At 40.9% G+C, this 26,034-nt stretch overlaps 1 protein-coding gene across 1 annotated transcript in view; it reads right to left on the bottom strand.

The window, feature by feature from the left end:
* LOC106584037 (3',5'-cyclic-AMP phosphodiesterase 4B) overlaps nucleotides 1-23,944 on the bottom strand; it is a 90,170-nt gene extending 66,226 nt beyond the window's left edge. The window contains exons 1-4 of the mRNA XM_014168845.3: nucleotides 23,559-23,944; nucleotides 3,753-3,947; nucleotides 2,823-2,859; nucleotides 2,598-2,668 (exon numbers count right to left, since the gene is read on the bottom strand). Coding sequence (XP_014024320.1) covers nucleotides 2,598-2,668; nucleotides 2,823-2,859; nucleotides 3,753-3,947; nucleotides 23,559-23,683 — 428 coding nt within the window. The 5' untranslated portion in view covers nucleotides 23,684-23,944. The remainder of the gene's footprint in view (nucleotides 1-2,597; nucleotides 2,669-2,822; nucleotides 2,860-3,752; nucleotides 3,948-23,558) is intronic.
* Nucleotides 23,945-26,034: the final 2,090 nt, after the last annotated feature.

The raw sequence follows: 26,034 nt of genomic DNA, 5'->3' as shown, positions 1-26,034 counted from the left end.
AATGAGGCTATGTATGTTTGTAGCCATTCATGGACAGTGTTGAATAAGTCATACAAATAAGCATTGGATATGAAATACTTTGGGCATCAAATATCATGTTTTGACATTTCCGTACTGTGCACATGCTAGGCAAAGGTGGTAGGGCGACTCACAACTCATAAACACATCCTATTTTGTCTATGTCGAGTAAGACGATGGCAAGCACCTTCAACTAGTAGGCCTCAACCACCTGAAGATTGACATCATTAGATTTATCTTGAAGGTTGGGTGATTTGGAGAAGTGAATCATTATAACAAGAACATTTTCAAACACAGAGCAAACTCTGGTTTCTTTTCCACTGAGACGCCCACACCAGTTGGTCACCGGTGTTTTAGGTTAACGTGAGCTCTAGTGTAATTGCGTTTCCGTCAGGAGTCTGACACAAAAGACCTGGTGTGAGCATAATCAACAACGTCTGCATCAATCAAGGCAGTTGCTTTGTGAGAAGGTGCTAAAGTTCACAGTTAGCCATTGTTATGTAAATGAGAGCTGAAAAGTACCCAGGGGCTTGGCCCCAAGTCAGGGCAGAGTCTTTTGGGTTAAACACCAGGGTAAATCCTCAATTGGAACTCCGAATATATCAGGGGTGGCCAACCCTTGTGGAGACCAAGCAGGATTTTCTTCCAGACCTATTTTAAAGAGATATTTCGCCCAAATTACAAATGTACATGCTTGCTTCCTTACCTTGAAAGCAGCCTATGGACAAGGAGAGACTGCAATCTATGCGTTGGTTACCTACTGCCATCACCCAGTAATATGAGTATTTCCTGTGCAAAGCATTGGTGTAGTGGTAACACTCCCCGACATGCCACATAACTCCCCACCTAAGAACAGGGATCAATCCCTACGTCCAAACTTCCCACTGTCTCCCCATCTAATTTCCTTACTGTTTAAAAAAAGTGTAAAAACATATATATTAAAAAAGTATAATAAATATTTGAAAAAATGTGCATACTTTAAATGTAATCTTGTCCAGGGGTTGTGCCAGGGGGCAATACAATTCACAATAGCAAATCTCACACCAAGCAGTCTTCAAAAATTAACAGCGGCTGGGTTGAATAGTTGGATACTGTCCTCTTGTGGATAAAGATACAAACTACAGCACATGTACATTCTTTTTTGTTATTTATTATTTTACCCTGCTGGTCATCTATGAACGTTTAAACATCTTGAAGAACAATCTGGCCTTAATGGCCATGTACTCTTATAATCTCCACCCCCACCCGACACAGCCAGAAGAGGACTGGCCTCTCTAGGTTTCTTCCTAGGTTCCTGCCTTTTTAAGGAGTTTCTCCTAGCCACAGTGCTTCTACATCTGCATTGCTTGCTGTTTGGGGTTTTATGCTAGGATTCTGTTTAAGCACTTTGTGACATCTGCAGATGTGAAAAGAGCTTTATAAATACATTTGATTGATTGATTGTTATTTCCCCCAGATCTATGGAAGCCTGTTCCTGCCACCAAAATAAAGAAATCGGATTAGGAGGTATGAGATAGTAAGTCGTTATTATGAGATAGTAAGTCATAATTATGAGATAGTATGTCATTATTATGAGATAGTATGTCATTATTATGAGATAGTCTATATTTGGTAAACAGCTGAAGAATGGGACAGGAGAAATGTAACCACTCTCAAATACATAGATGCAAGGACTGACTATCCATGAGATCAAAATGATAGTTTTAACCAGGTTTTGAAGCTATACAGGGTTTGTTTACAATTACATTGTTTACAAACAATGGAATAGAACCTTCTTATATTTTGGGTTCTGGTAGGGTAAGACCGTTGGTCATGAGGCATTTCTAAGTTAAATTCTTTAAGAATCAATGGCTTCATATTCATAATTTAAAAGTACAAAAATGGATGTACAAATCCAAGATTGCCCCTTTAATGTATTTAATTGTATTAATGAATTCATTAAATCTGATGTCATCAAACAGGCACCAACCCACATCAACAAAACTCTCCAATCCATTCATATGGAACAATAATATATCCATTAATATGGAACAGAAAGTATTCGCCCCCTTGACTTTTTCCACATTTTGTTGTGTTACAGCCTGAATTTAAAATGGATTAAATTGAGATTTTGTGTCACTGGCCTACACACAATACCCCATGATGTCAATGTGAAATTATGTTTTTAGAAATGTTTACAAATGAATAAAAAATGAAAAGCTGAAATGTCTTGAGTCAATAAGTAGCATGCAAGTCTGTTTGCTGGGTTACCTCCACAACGACTGTAGCTATCTGGTAAACTTGCTAGCTACTTCAGTGGATGTTGAACACATATCTACCGGCAAATGAACACATCTAGTAGCAAACGTGTTCAATTATAGCAGTGGGATAAGCGGGATAATCATCTCTATGCGTTCTCTGGAAATAATGCAACTCCGTGGAAGGGTTAGTGCCACGCTGCTGGGTGAGTACCACGTCATGCATAATTGTCCATAGAACGCATAGCCCCTCATTGATTATCCCTTACATATACCAGTTGATATTGTGGTTAGTGTGGTCTAAATGAATCAGTCAGATCACCAATAAGGCCAGAATCTTACTTGTTGGAAGCACATTGGACATTGGTCAGGACTGTGAAGTTGTTTCTTACACTTCGAAGGCTTGCGAGGACCTGGAGCGAAAGAGAACACATTCATCCATTTTGAATACCACACAGGACAGTACCTAGTCACTGGGCTGGGTTTCTCAAAGTGGTCTGAATGTAGCTGCACTACAGTACAGAATTGAGGAACAGGACAGATGTGGTGGGATTAGAATATAATTACCTGAGCAAAAGGCGTTACTATCAAGTCATCACCATGTCTGTAAACGCAAACAAAAACATGTCAGCAACACATGGTAAACATAATTAAGAAAGCATTTTGAACTGTATCATAAACACATATCAGGGTGTATGGGCTCCATCAGTCCATTGGTTCAACACCAGGGGAAAGAATGTTACTTTAAACCACATCTAAGGCGGTAGTCATTATGAAAGTATGTGTCAGTTAGTTACTGGGCCAAGTCTGTGCGAGTGACGAAAGTCCCAATTCCCTAAACTGTGCCTGTAGTTCAGCCATGGAGACCAAACAGGCACCGACCGACTCCACAGCCAAATCACAATCAGATCAGAGCTCAAATGGCCTTTTGCGTGGTAGGCCCATTGGTACATGAGTGCCAAAATAGGACTTTGTCACATAAAGACGTTAAGCAATAAGAACCAGTTACACTCTGACGTCACTAAATATCCCCAGAATTCACTTAGGTAACAAAGGAAGTAATGTGCAAGTAAGTAACAATTGTTCTACTGGAATGTAATGTTGTTAGGTCAAACACTGGATGTTCCTTGTTAAAGGACTTTCCACTTCTTTCCACTGTTCTGTGTTTGGAGTCATAGGGACTTCAAGATCTTTCTATCATCGGCTGAATCTGTCATTATATTTGGTCATTTCGGTTACAAATTAGCCTCTTTAGGAGCACTCTTTCCACTCATCACTATTAGTGGTAGTAGTTTCCATAGAAACGGGTGTCATGTGATGTACCTCTGTACCAATGGACATGGATCAAACACAATGGATCACTTCATGGTGTGTGTGTGTGTGTGTGTGTGTGTGTGTGTGTGTGTGTGTGTGTGTGTGTGTGTGTGTGTGTGTACATGTTTGTGTACATGAATGTGTGTGAGTGTGTGAGTGTGTGGTGTGTGCATGAAAACATACAGTTCAGATGCAATGGATGAGTTGCGGGACATGGACTTGGGCGAGAGGTCGTAGTCACTGTCTGAGCGGTACAGGAAGGACTCTCTGCGTTGGTTGTGTCCGGGGAAATTGGTGTGTAGAACCAGGCCTGACCCGGGAGAGGCCGAGGGGTCCAACGGACTACAGCTGGCTGAAGGGCCATTCTCCACATCAAAGCTGCAACACAACACAGAGACAACATAATGTTAGTAACACAATTACGACATGTTTTCTACTGGTCCTTTGTGGCTCAGTCGGTAGAATAGGGCGCTTGCAACACCAAGGGTTGTGGGTTTGATCCTGCAAGTTGCTTTGGATAAAAGCGTTTCCTAAATGGGAGATATTATCTTTAATAGTTTCCACTTACAGGATAGGTACAGAACAAAAGCCTGAGCGAATGCCTGTCCATGTATGTGCAACTCACTGACACCACAAATGAATATGTTCCTTTGGAAAATAAAAGTTTATATAAATCTAAAGTGTCAAGGTCTTGAGAAAAGTCTAGACTACAATACGTAGATGGCCTAACGTACCCATGACAAAGAGCACGAGCATGGATGACAATCAGGATTATATTACACTGACCCTTTTTTTATGGAATGCCAACTGTCCATCATTGGTTTCATCAGTCATGGACAGGATAGTGGCACATCATGAAACTATAGGCCTAACTGATACAAACTGGAAAAAAAATAAAGAAATTATGACATAGATGTTGCTATTCCAATCAGGGTAGGGGGTCAGTGCTGTAAAGTACCTAAGTAAAAATACTTTAAAGCAATACTTAAGTAGTTTTTGGGGGTATCTTTACTTTACTATTTCTATTTTTGACAACTTTTACTTTACTATATTCCTAAAGAAAATAATGTACTTTTTACCCCATACATTTTCCCGAACACCCAAAAGTACTCATTACATTTTGAATGTTTAACAGGACAGGAAAATGGTTCAATTCACACACTTATCAAGAGAAGATCCCTGGTCATTCCTACTGCCTCTTATCTGGCAGATTCACTAAACACACATGCTTAATTTGTAAATTATGTCTGAGTGTTGGAGTGTGCCCTTGACTATCTGTAAACTAAAAAACAACTATACAATTGTGCTGCTTGGACTGCCTAATAGAAGTCATTTGGAATGATTTATACAGTATAACTTTTGCAATTACATCTACTTTTGATACAAGTATATTTAAAACCGAATACTTTTAGACTTACACAAGTAAAATTTACTTGGTGACTTTCACTTTTACTAGTAATTTTACATGAATGTATCTTTACTTTTACTCAAGTATGACAATTGAGTACTTTTTCCACCACTGGTAAGGGTTTGAGGAAAAGAGAGGGATCTTGACAAACATTCCCAGGAGAGATATCTTCTGAAAAGTCTCAAGGTTTTCCCAGGCAGCAAGTGGGAGACGACAGAGAAGAGGGGGAAACGAGTGGTGACCTCTGTTACTCCTCACTGCAGGAGGCTCAGCAGAGAGGAGGGCAGAGGTCTTCTGAAACTCTCACAAACACACGCATACACATGAAAGACCGCCAATCATAGTTCAGAGAAGATAAACAATTAAAACACACCATCTGATTCAGGAAACCAGCCTGGGGCCACTGATGCATGTGATCTGGATAGGGCCTGATGAGAGGAGGACACAGTAATATGTATGTGTGTGTGTGTGTGTGTGTGTGTGTGTGTGTGTGTGTGTGTGTGTGTGTGTCAGAAGGCCTGTCTTCTCCGGCAGGATAATGTTTAGGACATTGCCAGCAGTAAAATTTGAGCTCAATTTCCAAAAAGACAAGCGCTTTAACTTTGAAATTATACTGTATGACCGAAATTGACAGAGTGGGTAACACTTCCACTCCGCGGACCCGGTACAGGGACCAAAACAACCACTCAGAGTTTAACAGAAGATCAAAACTCACACCTCAGGTCTGACCTCTGATGAAAACAACAGGACACACACAGCAGGCTGTGCTGGGCCCAGTGTTTGCGGTATTAGTGATAAGTAATCTTATGAAAGCATTACATAAGGTTGCTAAGGCTTTGGCACTATACTGTAGGGCATCTGAAACACATGGCTTTCACTACCACTACCCCCTTATTAAGTAAACAGTAAGCAAAAGGTCAACTCTGTTTGGACAGTGTGGGGCAATGTGATCACCTACACTCTAGCTGAGGAACGCTTAACTCCGTTCTCTTATATCGAGGCGGAGTTAAGTATTGATAACTGGTCGCACGATTAGCTAAAAAACACTGAGTCACCATCAGTCGATACCTGTAAAAATGCCAATTCTGAAAACGCTTACCTGTACCTATGTTTGTCCCATAGAACTGTGGCTCTTCCACAGGTTGCTGAAATTTATACTTTTAATAAAAAATGGTCTTGAACTCAAACAAACAATAGCCCAGGCCAATGAAGCGACACACAGATTGTACAATATTAGGATGCAATATACAGTTGAAGTCGGAAGTTTACATACACTTAGGTTGGAGTCATTAAAAGTAATTTTTCAACCACTCCACAAATGTCTTGTTAACAAACTATAGTTTTGGCAAGTCGGTTAGGACATCTACATTGTGCATGACACAAGTCATTTGCCAACAATTGTTTACAGACAGATTATTTCACTACAATTCACTGTAGCACAATTCCAGTGGGTCAGAAGTTTACATACACTAAGTTGACTGTGCCTTTAAACAGCTTGGAAAATTCCAGAAAATGATGTCATGGCTTTAGAAGCTTCTAATAGGCTAATTGACATAATTTGACTCAATTTGAGGTGTACCTGTGGATGTGTTTCAAGGCCTACCTTCAAATTCAGTGCCTCTTTGCTTGGCATCATGGGAAAATCAAAAGAAATCAGCCAAGACCTCAGAAAAAAAATTGTAGACCTACACAAGTCTGGGTCATCCTTGGGAGCAATTTTCAAACGCCTGAAGGTACCATGTTCATCTGTACAAACAATAGTACGCAAGTATAAACACCATGGGACCACGCAACCTTCATACCGCTCAGGAAGGAGATGTGTTCTGTCTCCTAGATATGAATGTACTTTAGTGCGAAAAGTGTGAATCAATCCCAGAACAACAGCAAAGGACCTTGTGAAGATGCTGGAGGAAACAGGTACAAAAGTATCTATATCCACAGTAAAACGAGTCCTATATCGACATAACCTGAAAGGCCGCTCAACAAGGAAGAAGCCACTGCTCCAAACCCGCCATAAAAAAGCCAGACTACGGTTTGCAACTGCACATGGGGAAAAAGGTCGTACTTTTTGGAGAAATGTCCTCTAGTCTGATGAAACAAAAATAGAACTGTTTGGCCATAATGACCATCGTTATGTTTGGAGGAAAAAGGGGGAGCTTGCAAGCCGAAGAACACCATCCCAACCGTGAAGCACGGGGTGGCAGCATCATGTTGTGGGGGTGCTTTGCTGCAGGAGGGACTGGTGCACTTCACAAAATAGATGGCATCATGAGGCAGGAAAAGTATGTGGATATATTGAAGCAACATCTCAAGACATCAGTCAGGAAGTTAAAGCTTGGTCGCAAATGGGTCTTCCAACTGGACAATGACCCCAAGCATACTTCCAAAGTTGTGGCAAAATGGCTTAAGGACAACAAAGTCAAGGTATTGGAGTGGCCATCACAAAGCCCTGACCTCAATCCCATAGAAAAGTTGTGGGCAGAACTGAAAAAGCGTGTGCGAGCAAGGAGGCCTACAAACCTGACTCAGTTACACCAGCTCTGTCAGGAGGAATGGGCCATAATTCACCCAACTTATTGAGGGAAGCTTGTGGAAGGCTACCCAAAAAGTTTGACCCAAGTTAAACAATTGAAAGGCAATACTACCAAATACTAATTGCGTGTATGTAAACTTCTGACCCACTGGGAATGTGGTGAAAGAAATAAAAGCTGAAATATATCATTCTCTCAACTATTATTCGACATTTCACATTCTGAAAATAAAAGTGGTGATCCTAACTGACCTAAAACAGGGAATTTTTACTTGGATTAAATGTCAGGAATTGCGAAAAACTGAGTTTAAATGTATTTAGCTAAGGTGTATGTAAACTTCCGACTTTAACTGTATATATGCAATATATTATATACAGATCTCTGACACAAGGAAAAAGTCACTAGTTGTATTCGATAAAAGATTGATCTCAATTTGTGTCAGATTATCCACTAATTTCGGTCAGTTGTGTGGTATTAAAAAAATTTTAGTGAATGCCTTCTGTCATGTAAATGACGTAGAATTGCATGAAATACATGAAATTATATATATATATATATATATATATATATATATAATCATTTTGGACCCTGCTAACAAATGTTCCCCATGTGTAAATCCTGAAAATGCCTCCATTCAACTGTAGCCTATGCCACAAGGCTTGCCAACGTCCTACGGCATGTAGACTACACAGGCCCCTTCAATAAGCCTTTCCTTGCTATCCACAGCATCAATGGAATGTGCACATTGTATAGGACCCTCCCTACTTACAATTACATAGATACAGAGCCTTCGGAAAGTATTCAGAACCTTGACTTTTTCCCACATTTTGTTACATTACAGCCATATTCAACAATGGATTACAATCTACACACAATACCCCATAATAACAAAGTGAAAACAGGTTTTGGAATTTTTTGCGAATTTATTACAAGTAAAAAAATGAAATACCTTATTTACATAAGTATTCAGAACCTTTTCTATGAGACTCGAAATTGAGCTCAGGTACATCCTGTTTCCATTGATCATCCTTCAGATGTTTCTACAACTCCACCTGTGGCAAATTCAGTAGATTGGACATGATTTGGAAAGGCACACACCTGTCTATATAAGCTCCCACAGTTGACAGTGCATGTCAAAGCAAAAACCAAGCCATGAGGTTGAAGGAACTGTCCGTAGAGCTCCGAGACAGGATTGTGTCGAGGCACAGATCTGGGGAAGGGTACCAAAACATTTCTGAAGCATTGAAGGTCCCCAAGAACACAGTGGCCTCCATCATTCTTAACCTCTTGACGGTCGCCTAGGATAGGGGGCGCTACAGCGATTTTTGAAAAAAATGTGTGCCCATTTTAAACGGCCTCCTACTCAAACTCAGAAGCTAGGATATGCATATAATTAATACTTGTGGATAGAAAACACCCTAAAGTTTCTAAAACTGTTTGAATGGTGTCTGTGGGTATAACAGAACTCATATGTCTCAGCCTCCAGTATTTATGCTGCAGTAGTTTATGTGTCGGGGGGCTAGGGTCAGTCTGTTACATCTGGAGTATTTCTCTTGTCTTATCCGGTGTCCTGTGTGAATTTAAATATGCTCTCTCTAATTCTCTCTTTCTCTTTCTGTCTTTCTCTCGGAGGACCTGAGCCCTAGGACTATGCCTCAGGACTACCTGGTATGATGACTCCTTGCTGTCCCCAGTCCACCTGGCCGTGCTGCTGCTCCAGTTTCAACTGTTCTGCCTGCGGCTATGGAACCCTGACCTGTTCACCGGACGTGCTTGTTGCACCCTCGACAACTACTATGATTATTATTATTTGACCATGCTGGTCATTTATGAACATTTTAACATTTTAACATCTTGACCATGTTCTGTTATAATATCCACCCTGCACAGCCAGAAGAGGACTGGCCACCCCTCATAGCCTGGTTCCTCTCTAGGTTTCTTCCTAGGTTTTTGGCCTTTCTAGGGAGTTTTTCCTAGGGAGTTTTTCTTAGCCACCGTGCTTCTTTCACATGCTTTGCTTGCTGTTTGGGGTTTTAGGCTGGGTTTCTGTACAGCACTTTGAGATATCAGCTGATGTACGAAGGGCTATATAAAAATAAATTTGATTTGATATGGCAGTCAAAACCCCGAGACCGATCGTGACAGGATGTGGAATTCTGAATTGCGGACTCAACTTCATCACTTTGCCTATTAATCACACCGTGAGCAATGGTTCATTGAGCACTTCCTATTGCTTCCACTAAATGTCCCCAGTCTTTACAAAGTGGTTTGAGTCTCCTACTGTGAAAACTGACTGAATGAGACGCTGTGGAAAGTGGTCACATGAGGAGGGCCATCACCATTATGACGCCGGCGCCCCTGGCTACCCTCCCCTTTCGAAACGTTTTGAAAGACAATGCAATCGTCCCCCTTGAATCTTATTGGAGCTCTGGTTGAAAAAGGCCCTAAAGATTTATGTTATACGACGTTTGACATGTTTGAACGAACCTACAACGGAACGCAGCCGACGGAAGTTTTGGAGCAGCCTTCAGAACGCGCTAACAAGAACAAGCTATTGGGACGTAAAGGATTAACTTTTTCGAACGAAAATACATTTGTTGTGGACCTGGGATTTCTGGAAGTGCTTTCTGAGGAAGATAATCAAAGGTAAGGGATTATTGACAATAGTACACAAGAGTAGATTTGATATGCGATTGTTCCAAGATGGCGCTGACCTGTAACGGTAGCCTATTTTTCTGAGTATCGCATCCCCTTTTATCGCAAAGTGTGATTACCCAGTAAAGTTATTTTTAAATCTGGCATTACAGGTGCTTTCAAGAGATATTCATCTATAAATCTTAGAATGACAATATTACATTTTAAAAATGTTTTCGAATAGTAATTTAGTAAATTGTAGTGCTGTTTCACCGGATGCATTTGAGGGAAAATAGTTAGTCAACGTCACGCGCCGATGTAAAATGCTGTTTTTATATATAAATATGAACTTTATCGAACAAAAGAATGCATGTATTGTGTAACATGATGTCCTAGGAGTGTCATCTGATGAAGGTTGTCAAAGGTTAGTGCTGCATTTAGCTGTTTTTTTGTTATTTGTGATGCATGTGGTTGGTCGGAAAATGGCTATGTGGCTACTTTTACGATATACTCCTCTAACATAATCTAATGTTTTGCTTTTGCTGTAAAGCCTTTTTGAAATCGGACAACGTGGTTCGATTCAGGAGAGGTGTATCTATAAAACGATATAACATAGTCCTATATTTGAAAAAATATATATATTAAATTTTGTTATGCTAATGGCGATAGGATTTTTCGCTGGATGTCCATCCCGCCCGACCAGGGGTTAAATGAAAGGTGTTTGGAACCACCAAAACTCTTTCTAGAGCTGGCCTCCCAACCAAACTGAGCAATCGGGGGAGAAGGGCCTTGGTCAGGGAGGTGACCAAGAACACAATGGTCACTCTGACAGAGCTCTCTGTGGAGATGGGAGAACCTTCCAGAAGGCCAACCATCTCTGCAGCTCCCCACCAATCAGGCCTTTATGGTAGAGTGGCCAGACGGAAGCCACTCCTCAGTAAAATGCACATGACACCCTAATTGGAGTTTGTCAAAAGGCACCTAAAGACTCTTAGACCATGAGAAACAAGATTCTCTGGTCTGATGAAACCAAGATTGAACTCTTTGGCCTGAATGCCAAGCATCATGTCTGGAGGAAACCTGGCACCATCCCTACGGTGAAGCATGGTGGTGGCAGCATTATGCAGTGGGGATGTTTTTCAGCGGCAGGGACTGGGAGACTACTCAGGATCGATGGAAAGATGAACGGAGCAAAGTACAGAGAGATGAAAACCTGCTCCATAGCGCTCAGGACCTCAGACTGAGGCGAAGGTTCACCTTCCAACAGGACAATGACCCTAAGCACACATCCAAGACAACGCAGGAGTGGCTTCTGGACAAGTCTCTGAATGTCTTTGAGTGGCCCAGCCAGAGCACGGACTTGTACCCGATCGAACATCTCTGGAGAGACCTGAAAATAGCTGTGCTGCAACGCTCCCCATTCAACCTGACTCGAGGCTATAATCGCTGCCAAAGGTGCTTCAACAAAGTACTGAGTAAAAGGTCTGAATACTTATGTAAATGTGATATTTCATTTTTTATTTCATTTTTATAAATTAGCAAAAATTGATTTGTCATTATGGGGAATTGTGTGTAGATTGATGAGGGGGGAAAAAAACAATTTAATTTGTTTTAAAAGAAGGCTGTAACCTAACAAAATGTGTAAAAAGTCAAGGGGTCTGAATACATTACGAAGGCACTGTACATCTCTTTTCTAAATCAAAGCGAGAACATATAGAATTAAGCCTGCCCTATTACCCCAAAATATCAGTCCAAGATGGACACCAGACTGACTGAGCCATAAGTCTGCCTGAACACAACAAAGTGTGGAGAGTCTTTCACAGAAGAGAGAGAGAGAGAGAGGGGAAAAGATAGAGAAAGAGAGAGAACGTTTTGTACCATATCCTCCATCCATCATTCCCACTAGTTCCAAAGATTCCTGTTTTCTGACAAGAGAGATAGAAGCAGGAACTATTTATCAAACATGTTGGCTGATATACACAAGCAAAATCCCTTACTGCAGGGATTAAATTATGAGCTTTGAGGAATGAAGGGGTCAGGATTACAACCAGGAAGCCTGGCTATGATTGGTAGAGTCCGATGTGTGAGCCTCTGCTGAAAGGCTCAGAATGGTCATGGAGTACATTGACGTGGATGTGACGGGAACATGAAACGTCCATGGTTAAATCACCTCTGGGAGCCTGAGTAGGGAACAACAGTTCAATTGCCACTGGAATGTATACATTAATGCATAATGGTGGATGCCAACCTGACAGTGAAAGTTTTAGCTTACTATGTGACCTGACCAGGAAAAAAACTGGGCCATAATTATAGCTCAACCTATGCTCTCATTTCAGAGAAGTGAGGATGAGGAGAAACGGTGTACAGTAGAAACCATCATTTCCAGTAAGTATTAAGTACTGTATTGTCTCAGTTCTGCAAAAACAACCAGGAAGTGATCCCAATGACTTCTGTGTGACTTATACAGTACATCCTTCCCCCATGACGCAGCTGAATCATCCCGCCTTAACAACAGTCTTGATGGGGGGGATATACCATGGAAATGGGGAGTGATATAGGGGGAGCAAGTGTGAGAATAGTAGAGAGAGAGTCAGGAACTAAGTGAAGGGTCAAGAGGTGAGAAGTAGGAGGGAGATTATTCGGGGACATGAAGTGACTGAAAGACAGTAACAAGAGAGACTAAGAAAATGACATTGAGAGTTATGTCTTTCCCTAGCACTGAGCAAAGACAGTGGGCAATGTCAAGTTAAGTCTGTTTAGCTCATGAAACATGGGGATTGGGGAATGACTGAAGGGCTATGGACATCCCCTTACAGATAAACCACATGATTTCACATGTGGAAAACCACATGATTTCACATGTGGAAAATCACATGATTTCACATGTGGAAAATCATGTGAAAACGTGTTTTTGGAACACCTCAAATGTGATCACGTTTTCACACGTGTAGTTTCATGTTATCACATGTTGCTTTACATGTCACATGTTATCACATTAACTTCACATAACATCACGTAATCACATAAAACGTGTTTTTATCAAGCGGGACATCTTAGTTACTTCCTGGTCTTATTCTTGCTGGAATGAAAAGTTTTAAAAAGTATTAATAGGAGACCGAATGCGATCAGACCACCATCTAATTGGCCTCCATATAACTCTTACAGAATTTACTTAGAAATTGAATCAAAGCCTATTGGATGACAATTTGTTCTTAACTAAGACAAAATAATTCATAATTAACTTTTTTTCTGCACAACATAGGTACAGCAGATCCCCTTATTATATGGGACACTTTTAAAATGTACTTTTAGAGGCCATTCAATACTATACTCATTATAACAAAAGTGGTTGAGGTCAAAAGAGATTAGACTAATAATGGAAATAGAGGAAGTAACAGCGCAGGTAGATGGTAATGACAACTGTCCTATAAAGGCACAAAATAGGTTAGAGGAAAAACAAAAAGAATGGGAGGTACTTATTCAAGAACATCAATAAAGCGAATTGGATGGATTATTTTTAAAATGCACTACATTGAATGTAGAAATGCTACCAAAAATAATTTACGGAAACTCGTAACAAATGATTGGAGTCATCCATGATTCACCAAATTCTATGTTGAAAGAAGAAGCTAAATATTTTAAGCGTATGTTTTCTTTTCAGTCTCCTCCATTTCCATAGAATGATGTTAACTGTAAGGACGTCTTTCCTAATAATAATAATAATAATAATGTAAAATTAACAAATGTACAGAAAGACCCGTGTGAAGGCCAACTTACAGAGGAGGAACGTTTTGAAGCAATAAAATCTTTTCAGTCTGGAAAAACACCAGGGCTTGATGGTATACCAGTAGAGGTACTGTATATCAGACCTTTTTTGATGTACTCAAAAGATCCATTATTAGCATGTTTTAATTACTCTTATACAAATGGTAGACTTTCAGGTACTCAACAAGAAGGTCTGATTTCATTATTACTAAAACAGGACCTGGGTGGTAAGTATAAAGATCCAGTCCATTTAAAAAACTGGAGGCCTCTTAAATGTTCAATGTTGTGATGCGAAAATCCTGGCCAAATGCATAGCACATAGAATAAAAAAGGTTTTACCAGATATTGTTCATCCTGATCAGACAGGTTTTTTACGTGGACGATATATTGGAGATAATATACGACAATTACTTGAAACAATTGAACATTATGAAACATCAAAGATACCAGACCTGGTCTTCATAGCAGATTTTGAAAAGGCGTTTGATAAAGTACGACTCGAATTTATATATAAATGCCTGGATTACTTTCATTTTGGTGATTTTCTTATACAATGGGTTAAAGTTATGTACAGCAACCTCAGGTGTAAAATAGTAAATAATGGTTACTTCTCAAAAAGTATTGAGCTTTTTCTATTTATTATGGGCATTGAAATGCTAGCTATAAAAATGAAATCCAACAAGAACGTCAAGGGGTTAGAAATCCAGGGGATAAAAACAAAAGTGTCAATGTATGCCGATGACTCAGGTTTTTGCATAAATCCACAATCTGGATCCCTGCACAGTCTCATTGAAGATCTGATCACTTTTCTAGCCTCTCTGGACTAAAACCTAATTATGACAAGTGTACCATATTACGTATTGGATCGTTAAAAAATAGAGTGTTTACACTACCTTGTAGTTTACCAATAAAATGGGCGGATGGTGAATTAGACGTACTTGGTATTCATATCTCCCAAAATATAAATGAACTTGCCACAATCATTTTCAACAGAAAGTTTGCAAAAACAGATAAGATTGTCTATTTATGTAAAAATCACATTGATTAACTCTTTGGTCCTATCACAGTCTACTTACTTTCTAATAGCGCTGCCTACTCCAGACAACTCGTTTTTTAAATCATGAGCAAAAAATATTTAATTTTATTTGGAATGCTAAACCACACAAAGTTAAACGTGCCTACTTATATAATGAATATGAGTTTGCGGGGATAAAATGATTAAATATTAAAGCTTTAAACCTCTCACTAAAAGCTTCACTCACACAGAAGTTATTCTTAAACCCAAAATGGTTCTCCAGTTGATGATTAATTAAGGCTCATCCTTTGTTCAAACACGGCCTTTATACAGATTACAACTTCTCATTTCCGACTAATTGAAAATGTAATTTTGTTTAAAGTATCGCCCTTTCTTTAACAAACCATACAACGCTGGTTACAATTTCAGTTTTATCCTCCAGAAAAAATAGAACAAATATTATAACAAATATTATTGATAAACTGAAATATACTGATGAATAAAAAAAACATTCTTTAAGGAATAAAAAAAATGTGTATTATATTTATTCATGATATTATGAATAGAAACGATGGAGTTATGTCACATATGCAGCTATCAAAAATATATGGGAATGTCTGCTCAATCCAAACTTATAACCAACTGATTGCAGCGTTACCACAAAAATGGAGGAGGCAAGTGGACAAGGGAGAAGGTAGGGAACTTGTTTGTCTGCCATATATTAAAGATACAAATTGGCTGAAAAGAATTGGCATACATAGAAAAATATACCACTTTAATTTGAGGACAAAAATGAAACTGCAAAATAAATGGAAGACATTTTCGATGTACCGATGTAACACTTTGAGTTTTTCAATTTAAATGATTCAAAAAAATTCTTGCCACCAACAGAATGCTATATACAGAACCAGTCAAAAGTTTGGACACACCTACCGTAAATTCCGGACTATAAACCGCAACTTTTTTCCCAGGCTTTGAACCTCGCGTCTTAAACAATGATGCGGCTAATATATGGATTTTTCCGCTTTCACATTTTTTTTCTAAAAAAAAAACACATTCTGTGACGTGCACAGTTTTTTGGCGGCATGAAGGTTTCATTAGACCAATGAAATTGCCAAACGGGTTAAGGTCAAACAACTTTTTGGTTTACTGTTTAGATTAAATCGAGCGCTCTCAAACTTCCCATCATTCTGATTACGGTAGTCATTTTGTCACCCTCATCATGGCAAAGACACGGAGAAATGCATATGATGCAGCTTTCAAGTTGAAGGCGATTGATCTGGCTGTTGGAAAAGGAAATAGAGCTGCTGCACGGGAGCTTGGTCTTAATGAGTCGATGATAAGAAGTTGGAAACAGCAGCGTGAGGAATTGACTCAGTGCAAAAAGACAACTAAAGCTTACTGCTAATTTTTTATTTTTTGTTACAAGCCGTGTTTCGTTAAAGCCTATTTCTTTTTGTTACAAGCCGTGTTTCGTTAAAGCCTGTGTAAAGTTCATTTGTTTCAATGTACCGGTAGGCACCTGCGGCTTATAGACATGTGCGGCTTATTTATGTTAAAAATGTAAAAAAAAAAATAATTCAGTGGGTGCGGCTTATATTCAGGTGCGCTTAATAGTCCGGAAATTACGGTACTTATTCCAGGGTTTATCTTTATTTTTTACATGGTAGAATAATAGTGAAGACATCAACACTATGAAATAACACAAATGGAATCATGTAGTAACCAAAAAAGTGTTAAATCAAAATATATTGTATATTTGAGATTCTTCAAATAGCCACCCTTTGCCTTGATGACAGTTCCCACATATGCTGAGAAATTGTTGGCTGTTTTTCCTTCACTCTGCGGTCCAACTCATCCCAAACCACCTCAATTGGGTTGAGGTCAGGTGATTTTGGAGGCCAGGTAATCTGATGCAGCACTCCAACACTGTCCTTCTTGGTCAAATAGCCCTTACACAGCCTGAAGGTGTGTTGGGTCACTGTCCTATTGAAAAACAAATGATAGTCCCTCTAAGCACAAAACCAGATGGGATGGCGTATCGCTGCAGAATGCTATGGTAGCTATGCTGGTTAAGTGTGCCTTGAATTCTAAATAAATCACTGACAGTGTCACCAGCAAGCACCCCCACACCATCACACCTCCTCCTCCATGCTTCACGGTGGGAACCACACATGTGGAGATCATCCGTTCACCTACTCTGCATCTCACAAAGACACGGCGGTTGGAAGCAAAAATCTAAAATTTGGACTCATCAGACCAAAGGACAGATTTCCATCGGTCTAATGTCTGTTGCTCGTGTTTCTTGGCCCAAGCAAGTCTCTTCTTCTTATTGGTGTCCTTTAGTAGTGGTTTCTTTGCAGCAATTTGACCATGAAGGCCTGATTCACGCAGTCTCCTCTGAACAGTTGATGTGGAGATGTGTATGTTACTTGAACTCTGTGAAACATTAATTTGGGCTTCAATTTCTGAGGCTGGTAACTCTAATGAACTTATCCTCTGCAGCAGAGGTAACTCTGGGTCTTCCTTTCCTGTGGTGGTCCTCATGAGAGCCAGTTTTATCATAGCTCTTGATGGTTTTTTGCTACTGCACTTGAAGAAACTTTCAAAGTTCTTGAAATGTTCCTCATTGACTGACATTCATGTCTTAACCTGTTATGGCTAGGGGGCAGTATTTTCACGGCTGGATAAAAAACGTACCCGATTTAATCTGGTTACTACTCCTGCCCAGTAACTAGAATATGCATATAATTATTGGCTTTGGATAGAAAACACTCCACAGTTTCTAAAACTGTTTGAATGGTGTCTGTGAGTATAACAGAACTCAAATGGCAGGTCAAAACCTGAGAGATTCCTTTACAGGAAGTGGCCTGTCTGACCATTTCTTGAACTTCTTTGCCATCTCTATCTTTTACAAAGGATCTCTGCTCTAACGTGACACTTCCTACGTCTTCCATGGGCGCTCAGAGCCCGGGAAAAAACAGAATGTCGTCATCCCAGCCCCAGGCTGAAACACATTATCGCCTTTCTCAAGTGGCCGATCAAGGGACTGTGGGCTTTGGCGCGTGACCTGGCCGCCCCCGTCTTTGTGATTTTTCCTCTGTTTGCCGAAAAGGAGATTCCCGGTCGGAATATTATCGCTTTTTTACGAGATAAATTGCATAAAAATTGATTTTAAACAGCGGTTGACATGCTTCGAAGTACGGTAATGGAATATTTAGAATTTTTTTGTCACGAATTGCGCCATGCGCACGACCCTGATTTACCATTTCGGATAGTGTCTGGGACGCACGAACAAAACGCCGCTATTCGGATATAACGATGGATTATTTTGGACCAAACCAACATTTGTTATTGAAGTAGCAGTCCTGGGAGTGCATTCTGACGAAGACAACAAAAGGTAATCAAACTTTTATAATAGTAAATCTGATTTTGGTGAAGGCTAAACTTGCCGGGTGTCTAAATAGCTAGCCCGTGATGGCTGGGCTATGTACTTAGAATATTGCAAAATGTGCTTTCACCAAAAAGCTATTTTAAAATCGGACATATCGAGTGCATAGAGGAGTTCTGTATCTATAATTCTTAAAATAATTGTTATGCTTTTTGTGAACGTTTATCGTGAGTAATTTAGTAAATTGTTAGCAAATTCCCCGGACGTTTGCGGGGGGTATGCTAGTTCTGAACGTCACATGCTAATGTAAAAAGCTGTTTTTTGATATAAATATGAACTTGATTGAACAAAACATGCATGTATTGTATAACATAATGTCCTAGGTGTGTCATCTGATGAAGATCATCAAAGGTTAGTGCTGCATTTAGCTGTCTTCTGGGTTTTTGTGACATTATATGCTAGCTTGAAAAATGGGTGTCTGATTATTTCTGGCTTGGTACTCTGCTGACATAATCTAATGTTTTGCTTTCGCTGTAAAGCCTTTTTGAAATCGGACAGTGTGGTTAGATAAAGGAGAGTCTTGTCTTTAAAATGCTGTGAAATAGTCATATGTTTGAAAAATTGAAGTTTTTGTATTTTTGAGGAATTTGTAATTCGCGCCACGCCTATCATTGGATATTGGAGCAGGTGTTCCGCTAGCGGAACGTATAGATGTAAGAGGTTAAAGTAATGATGGACTGTCGTTTCTCTTTGCTTATTTGAGCTGTTCTTGCCATAATATGGACTTGGTCTTTTATCAAATACCAATCTTCTGTATACCAGCCCTACCTGGTATACAGCTGATAGGCTCAAACACATTAAGAAAGAAAGAAATTCCACAAATGTACTTTTAACAAGGCACACCTGTTAATTGAAATTGATTCCAGGTGACTACCTCATGAAGCTGGTTGAGAGAATGCCAAAAATGTGTAAAGCTGTCATCAAGGTAAAGGGTGGCTACTTTGAAGAATCTCAAATATAAAATATATTTTGATTTGTTTAACACGTTTTTGGTTATTACATGATTCCATGTGTTATTTCATAGTGTCAATGTCTTCTCTATTATTCTACAATGTAGAAAATAGTAAAAATAAAGGAAAACCCTTGAATGAGTAGGTGTGTCCAAACTTTTGAATGATACTGTATATCCAACTCATGCAGCCTCATCCTTGTTGCTGTAAAAAGCCTCCTATTTTCCGCCAGCTCCTTGGTCTACTACGTACTACATACGTAGTAGAAAAGTTGTAAAAAACTAAAAAGATATGTGTCATCTGAAGAGGGGAGGTGGTGGATGGGGTAATAAAAATAAGAAAAAAGAACACTCCACGTGTTTACATGTGAAATTCATGTGGTTTTTCTGTAAGGGTCATCATGATATGCAGAGAAATCCCAACAACACACACATTATTCTATAAGAGGTTAAATAAAAAAAATTCTAAGTAAAGCAGTGGACAGTAATGTAGACAGTAAATGCACACATGCAGTAATGAGTACACATTCTCAGCCAGGTACAGTAAGATGGAGTCAGAAAACACTGAGGGAACTATTAAGAAGGCATATTTACTGAGACTTCCTGTTGTGGAATTACTACTTTGAGCTGCATGGATAAACAGGAGGTGTCTGTCTCCATGGTACCACAGTCTACACTGCCAGACTGAGATGGCAGTTTATAACACAGAGAGGAAAACAGTCACAGAGGTGTCAGACACGGCAAAACGCACACAGCATGCAAATGGGAGCATGCACACACACACAGCAGACATACACAGATCAACACGTTGAGTGTTTGGAAAAGCCAGAGACAACAAAAGCACCGATCACTTCTGTTGTAGTAACTGCATTTCATCACTCAACTCTTTTTGGGGGTAAACTTTGTCTAATCCTTCAGGCTACTTTCTGGGATTGGAGGGGAAAAAGGGAAAATTCCTTGGAATTCTCAATCAATGTGTTTTTTCCAAAGCTGTAGTCTGGCCTGCATGGTTCTGGTGGTGGGAAGGAAGAACATTCAGCGTTCAGTTCCCAAACTCAGTCCAGCCCACACTCTGCACATGTGACAGAGTCAGAGAATAGAGACTACACACTTCTGCTACAACATAACTACCATGGCTCTGCATCAGTTTGATGGACATGACCTTGATGATGAAAGAATAAAGTTCTAGACCTTGACATGATAAGAGATTCAGTGTAGTGAGCAGAAACATGTTCAGTTGATGAATTGGAAATGAAGTGGAAGTATCTGAAGATAGCACACTGAAAATGCTCAAGAATTAAAATTCGGTTTTAGTAATTTCACACTGGCAATCTACTCCGATTTCAGAGCACTCTGGTTTGAGAGTGCCAGAGCGCCAAATAATTGAGGAATTTACAAACATCCTAAACTTAGTTGTTATGACAGCTGTAAGTACACATCGGCTGAAAAACTTAATGAAATTGTTGCCAGTAAGACAGTTAATCACTAACCAAGATCTGCTAAGGCGAGTAAAATGTTTAGAGTGACGTGTTCTCTCATTTGTGCCTGAAAGTAGCTAGCAAGCTAGCCAACTTTAGCCATTTAGCTTGGGTGCTTGACTTCCATTGTGAGGTCAGAACGCTCGGATCAACTGTACTCCTTGGCCAGAGTGTTCAGTGTACACTCTGAACACTCTGAGAGCGAAACACTCAATTTACAAACAAACAATATGACAATGTTCAGAATTTACGAATGCCCAGAGTGTACTTTGACACTTCAGAGTGAATTTACAAATGCACACTTAAGCGGCCAACAAACTGAATGTCACGTCCTGACCATGGTAAGGTGTTATTTTCTATGGTAGAGTAGGTCAGGGTGTGACAGGGGGGTTTATTCTATGTGTTCTATTTCTATGTTCCTAGGTTCTAGTTTTTGTATTTCTATGTTGGTTTGTTTGGGATGACCTCCAATTAGAGGTAGCTGGTCCTCGTTGTCTCTAATTGGAGATCATACTTAAGTAGGGGTTTTTCTTCCTGGGTTTTGTGGGTGATTATTTTTGAGTAGTGTTTGTGTCACTGCTGCGTCACGGTTTGTTGTTTTGTGTATTCAGTTTATTTATGTACCGCATAGTTTCACAGAGTAAATCAAATGTGGAACAACACACACGCTGCACTTTGGTCCGCTTCTCCTTTTGACAACCGTGACACTGAATCTAAATGTAGGAACTATGACGTTGCAAAGCCGTCATGCTAGGATATGCAAATATGAGGACACTTTTGAATCAACAACAACAAACAAAGCATTCTTATTTACATTTTTTTTCTTCCCAGACGTCCTCATTGTGAGAAACTTATGGTTAGTCACGTCAGATCATAATTCACTATGTCACATGATTTTGGGAGAGTGAGAGAGAGCAGGGAGCAAGTGGGAGAGCACTTGGGCTGTGTAACTAAACAGAACTTGATTTAAATGGCATTCATTCCATGGGCTGTGTACAAAGTCAAGTTACCCTAGGTCAAACTCTGCTCCGAGTTAGCCTTCTCTCTCTCTCTCTCTCTCTCTCTCTCACTCTCTCTCTCGCTGTGTGTGTGTGTCCGAGTGTGCGTACGTGTGTGAAGGGAAAACCTCTCTAGGTTGTCCGAAACAGGATTTCTTCCCTAGTCTCCTAGTAGTAATTCAACAACCACTTCCCACTATGTTGTTCACTCTTGTGTTGTCATAATCACCATCATCACCAGCACACAGCTTCCTACAGGATGTATGCAAAAGCAAACTCCGATAGACCACAGTGTCACAACACACACAAACTCCTCACAGATACGTGCTCACATCAACAGACAAGCACAAGTGTATACTAATTATCCCTGTCACGTGTCAGACACACACACATACATCTGACTGTGTTGTTCTTTCCACTTCCACATGCACTGACTGACTGTACAGTACTTTCCACAGGAAACCTTGGTTCTTAAAAGGTGGGCCTGGTCTGGCTGGAGTCTCCCAGGCCAGTACTGCTGCTGTGGCTATGGAGAAACTCCCTAACCATGAGACCTGCAGCCAGAACCCAATGCTGCTGCTGTGGTTGAACTTGTACTACCCTGGAGCCTAGTGGCCCTGCATCCATAGATATCTGCAGCCAGAGGCCTGAGGGACCACAGAACCAGTCTCAGCCAAGGCTGCCTGCTACTGAACTGGCTGGGTTGGACCCATGCGCGTCTTGCCTGCTGCCCCCTCTCTCTGTTTCCCCACAACAACAATCTACAATTTCACCATGATGATGATGTTATCCTGGTCAGAGTCACGTGAAAGTGTAATGTGTGTATCCCTGCAACGTAAATCCACTCAAAACGGAATAACTCTTCATAAGCAATATTGGCTTTGTAGAGCATAACGTCTTTGCACGATGTAAACATAAGCAGTAGCAAAGCGGTGTCGGAGAGAATAACTGTCACGCGCTCGGGTAAACAAGGAGGGTGACGCGAAACATTTGCAAGGCACAGTGGAACAGTGGAGCACTAGTACATATCCTGCTGGGAGGGTTAGGTTGCGTTATCAGCCGGCTACATTAAGGAAATTGCATTACATCAGAGACAGTTCTGTAGGGGAGCTTTAGGTAACAGCAGCACAGCTGAATCTGGATGGACCAGTAGTCCAGAACTGCCTACTACATAGACTCACACCACAACAGTGTAAACAAACCAAATGACAGACACTCAAGCTATATTATTCAGTCTTTCCTTCACACACACACACACACACACACACACACACACACACACACACACACACACACACACACACACACACACACACACACACACACACACACACACACACACACACACACACACACACACACACACACACACACACACACACCCCCCCTCCTAATCCCCTTCAGAGATATAGCTAGAGAGACTGAACATGGGAACAAGATATTCAGAGGGGGGGGGGGGGGGGGGGGAATCTGTCCATGCAGAGCAAAGAGAGAGTGAGAGTGAGAAAGAGAGAGTGAGAACTGAAAAGCAAGCATAACAAGCACCGAATGCTATCTGTAAAGATGAAATGAGCATACTGGCAACACATCACACACTAAACTGAACATGAGAATGGCAGAGAACCACGAGAGAAAGATCTGAGAGAGAGACAGGGAGAAGGACAGAAAGGCAGATGAATGACGTGAGAGAGAGGGAGAACGAGAGACACAGAGAGAGAGAGATGGGAAGGCAGAGAGGTACAGTATATCATTGGTCTGACCTGTGAGTGTGGCTGGAGGCATGGAGTCCCTTGATGATGTCCTCGCTAAAGTCAAAGTGTGCCCTGCTTCTGTGACAGGGCGACCGCCGATACATAGCCCCAACAGCCCAGTTACCCAGCACCATCAAACACACACGCCTCACATACAACACACAACTCACGTATCAACACGCACACACCAAATCACCATCATACACACATCAATCACACAACACCGACTGTATCAAGTAACCAACTTCCACTGTCACAAATGCAACATTCAAGCATATACCATAAACAACCAAAAAGAATCATCAACTAATCCATCAACTACCATCAAACAACCATCAAACACACTGCAGCAGTGAGGTCAATGTCAAAAATCCAACACTTAGTCGTGACTCTCCTCTCTTGTTCTCTCTCTCTCTCTCTCTCTCTCTCTCTCTCTCTCTCTCGCTCTCTCTTTCACACTCTGTGAGTCCAGCTAGCACTTCCTCCCCCTGGTGAGTGAGGAGCTGTGCTCTCTCTGACAACAGAGGGCAAACACTATGACCTGGAGCGGATTCTCTGGATAGGACTCACTACTATCACCCTGATACATAGGATAGAGGGGGAATAGAGTTGTGTATCTACTGTGTTTCTGTGTAATACATGTCCACACTGCCACACATGTCTAGCGAGAATAATATCCATTACTAGCCATTATCTGCCATGCTCCACTAGATACATAGGCATACCGTTTCTAGCGTACATAGCAATAGCATATATACTGCACTGCACGTCTAGACCTGTAATCCACGCACCTAGCTTGCTACACATACTTAATGCACTAGCACATGCTGTGTCGTGCCTTTTAGTACAAGCTTAAACTGCATGAGCTATGCCATCCATACATGCACCAGGACATGCCTTTCACTGTATATTCACCAGCCATCAGTACTACCTTAAAAGCTCTAGTGTGCATTTCATTACATGCTCATGCATATGCTATGCCACCAATATATGCACCGTATTCATAAGCTATGCCGCCAGTATACCTTGACTGTCCCAGTGTGTATCTGTGCATGTCAGTGTGAGAGAGGAAGGGGCAGCTGGGGCATTTTTCCTGGCGCATTGGATGGGATGCCCAGAGTATGGCCTCCGCCTCCGCTAACACCAGGCTCTTTAAGCCAAACTGAGAGCTAGGAAGGCAACTGAAACAAGACTGAAAATCCATGTTCATAGAGGCGATTACGCACTGTTAGAAACTGTGTGGATTTGTTGTCATATCAATCATCCACTGGGTGTTCTCTGGAGTGGCAACAAACGCATTGATTAGCCAAACTAGACATGGAATAGAACTGTGAAAGACAGAGAGAGAGAGCCGGACAGAACGAGAGAGTGAGAGAGAGAGTGAGAGAGAGTGTGAGAGAGAGTCAGACAGACAGACAGACAGACAGACAGACAGACAGACAGACAGACAGACAGACAGACAGACAGACAGACAGACAGACAGACAGACAGACAGACAGACAGACAGAGAGTCAGACAGACAGAGAGTCAGACAGACAGAGAGTCAGACAGACAGACAGACAGACAGACAGACAGACAGACAGACAGACAGACAGACAGACAGACAGACAGACAGAGAGTCAGACAGACAGACAGACAGACAGAGAGTCAGACAGACAGACAGACAGACAGACAGACAGACAGACAGACAGACAGACAGACAGACAGACAGACAGACAGACAGACAGACAGACAGACAGACAGACAGACAGACAGACAGACAGTCAGACAGACAGCTGATTGAGGACCTTACTTCTGATAAATGTGTTTTGTTTTTATGACCGTGTTTTTCTTTCTGTTTGCGTTTTGATGTGTGGATTTTTTTTGTCATTCAGGGCTCATCTGTATAAGAGACATTGGTCTCAGTATGACTCCCTCATAAAATAAAGGTTAAATAAAAATAAATAGAAAGAGAAAGGGATGCTACAATGAGAACGAGAGAGAGGGGGATGATGTAGTTGTTTATAGGTAGAGAGAGACAGAGGGCACAAGGTGGGGGAGAGAGAGGAGAGCGAGAGAGACCGAAAACGAGAGACAGAGAAAGTGAAGGTGGATCTGCAGTCACGTGGAAACGGAGGAAGATGTCACCTGCAGGGAGTGAGAGGTTGTGTTGACGATGGTTATGACAATGGGGACATTCCTCCCTAATAACCCCCTGAGGAGAACACACAGATGATACACAGCTAGATTCACAGACATTTTCTCCCAGAGAGATGGATAGAGGGGGAGAGGTGGGGTCAGTTAAAGGTCTGTATTCTATCGAATAACCCTCTATTCATTTCAGTGGTCCAACAGGAATAGTGAAGTACACAATTAGAGACGTATTTGAATATATTCTCAAATTCATCATATCTTCATCATATCTGAAATTACATAACAGTTCTGTTGAAGTGACACGATTATGGGCAATATATTTCAGTAGGTGTGCTAATATGGCAAGTATGAA

The sequence above is a fragment of the Salmo salar genome, chromosome 23, assembly GCF_965601325.2.
Source record: "Salmo salar chromosome 23, fSalSal1, whole genome shotgun sequence".
Taxonomy (NCBI): Eukaryota; Metazoa; Chordata; class Actinopteri; order Salmoniformes; family Salmonidae; genus Salmo; species Salmo salar.
The sequence above is the reverse complement of the archived record's forward strand: the minus strand, read 5'-3'. Positions and strand labels throughout refer to the sequence as shown.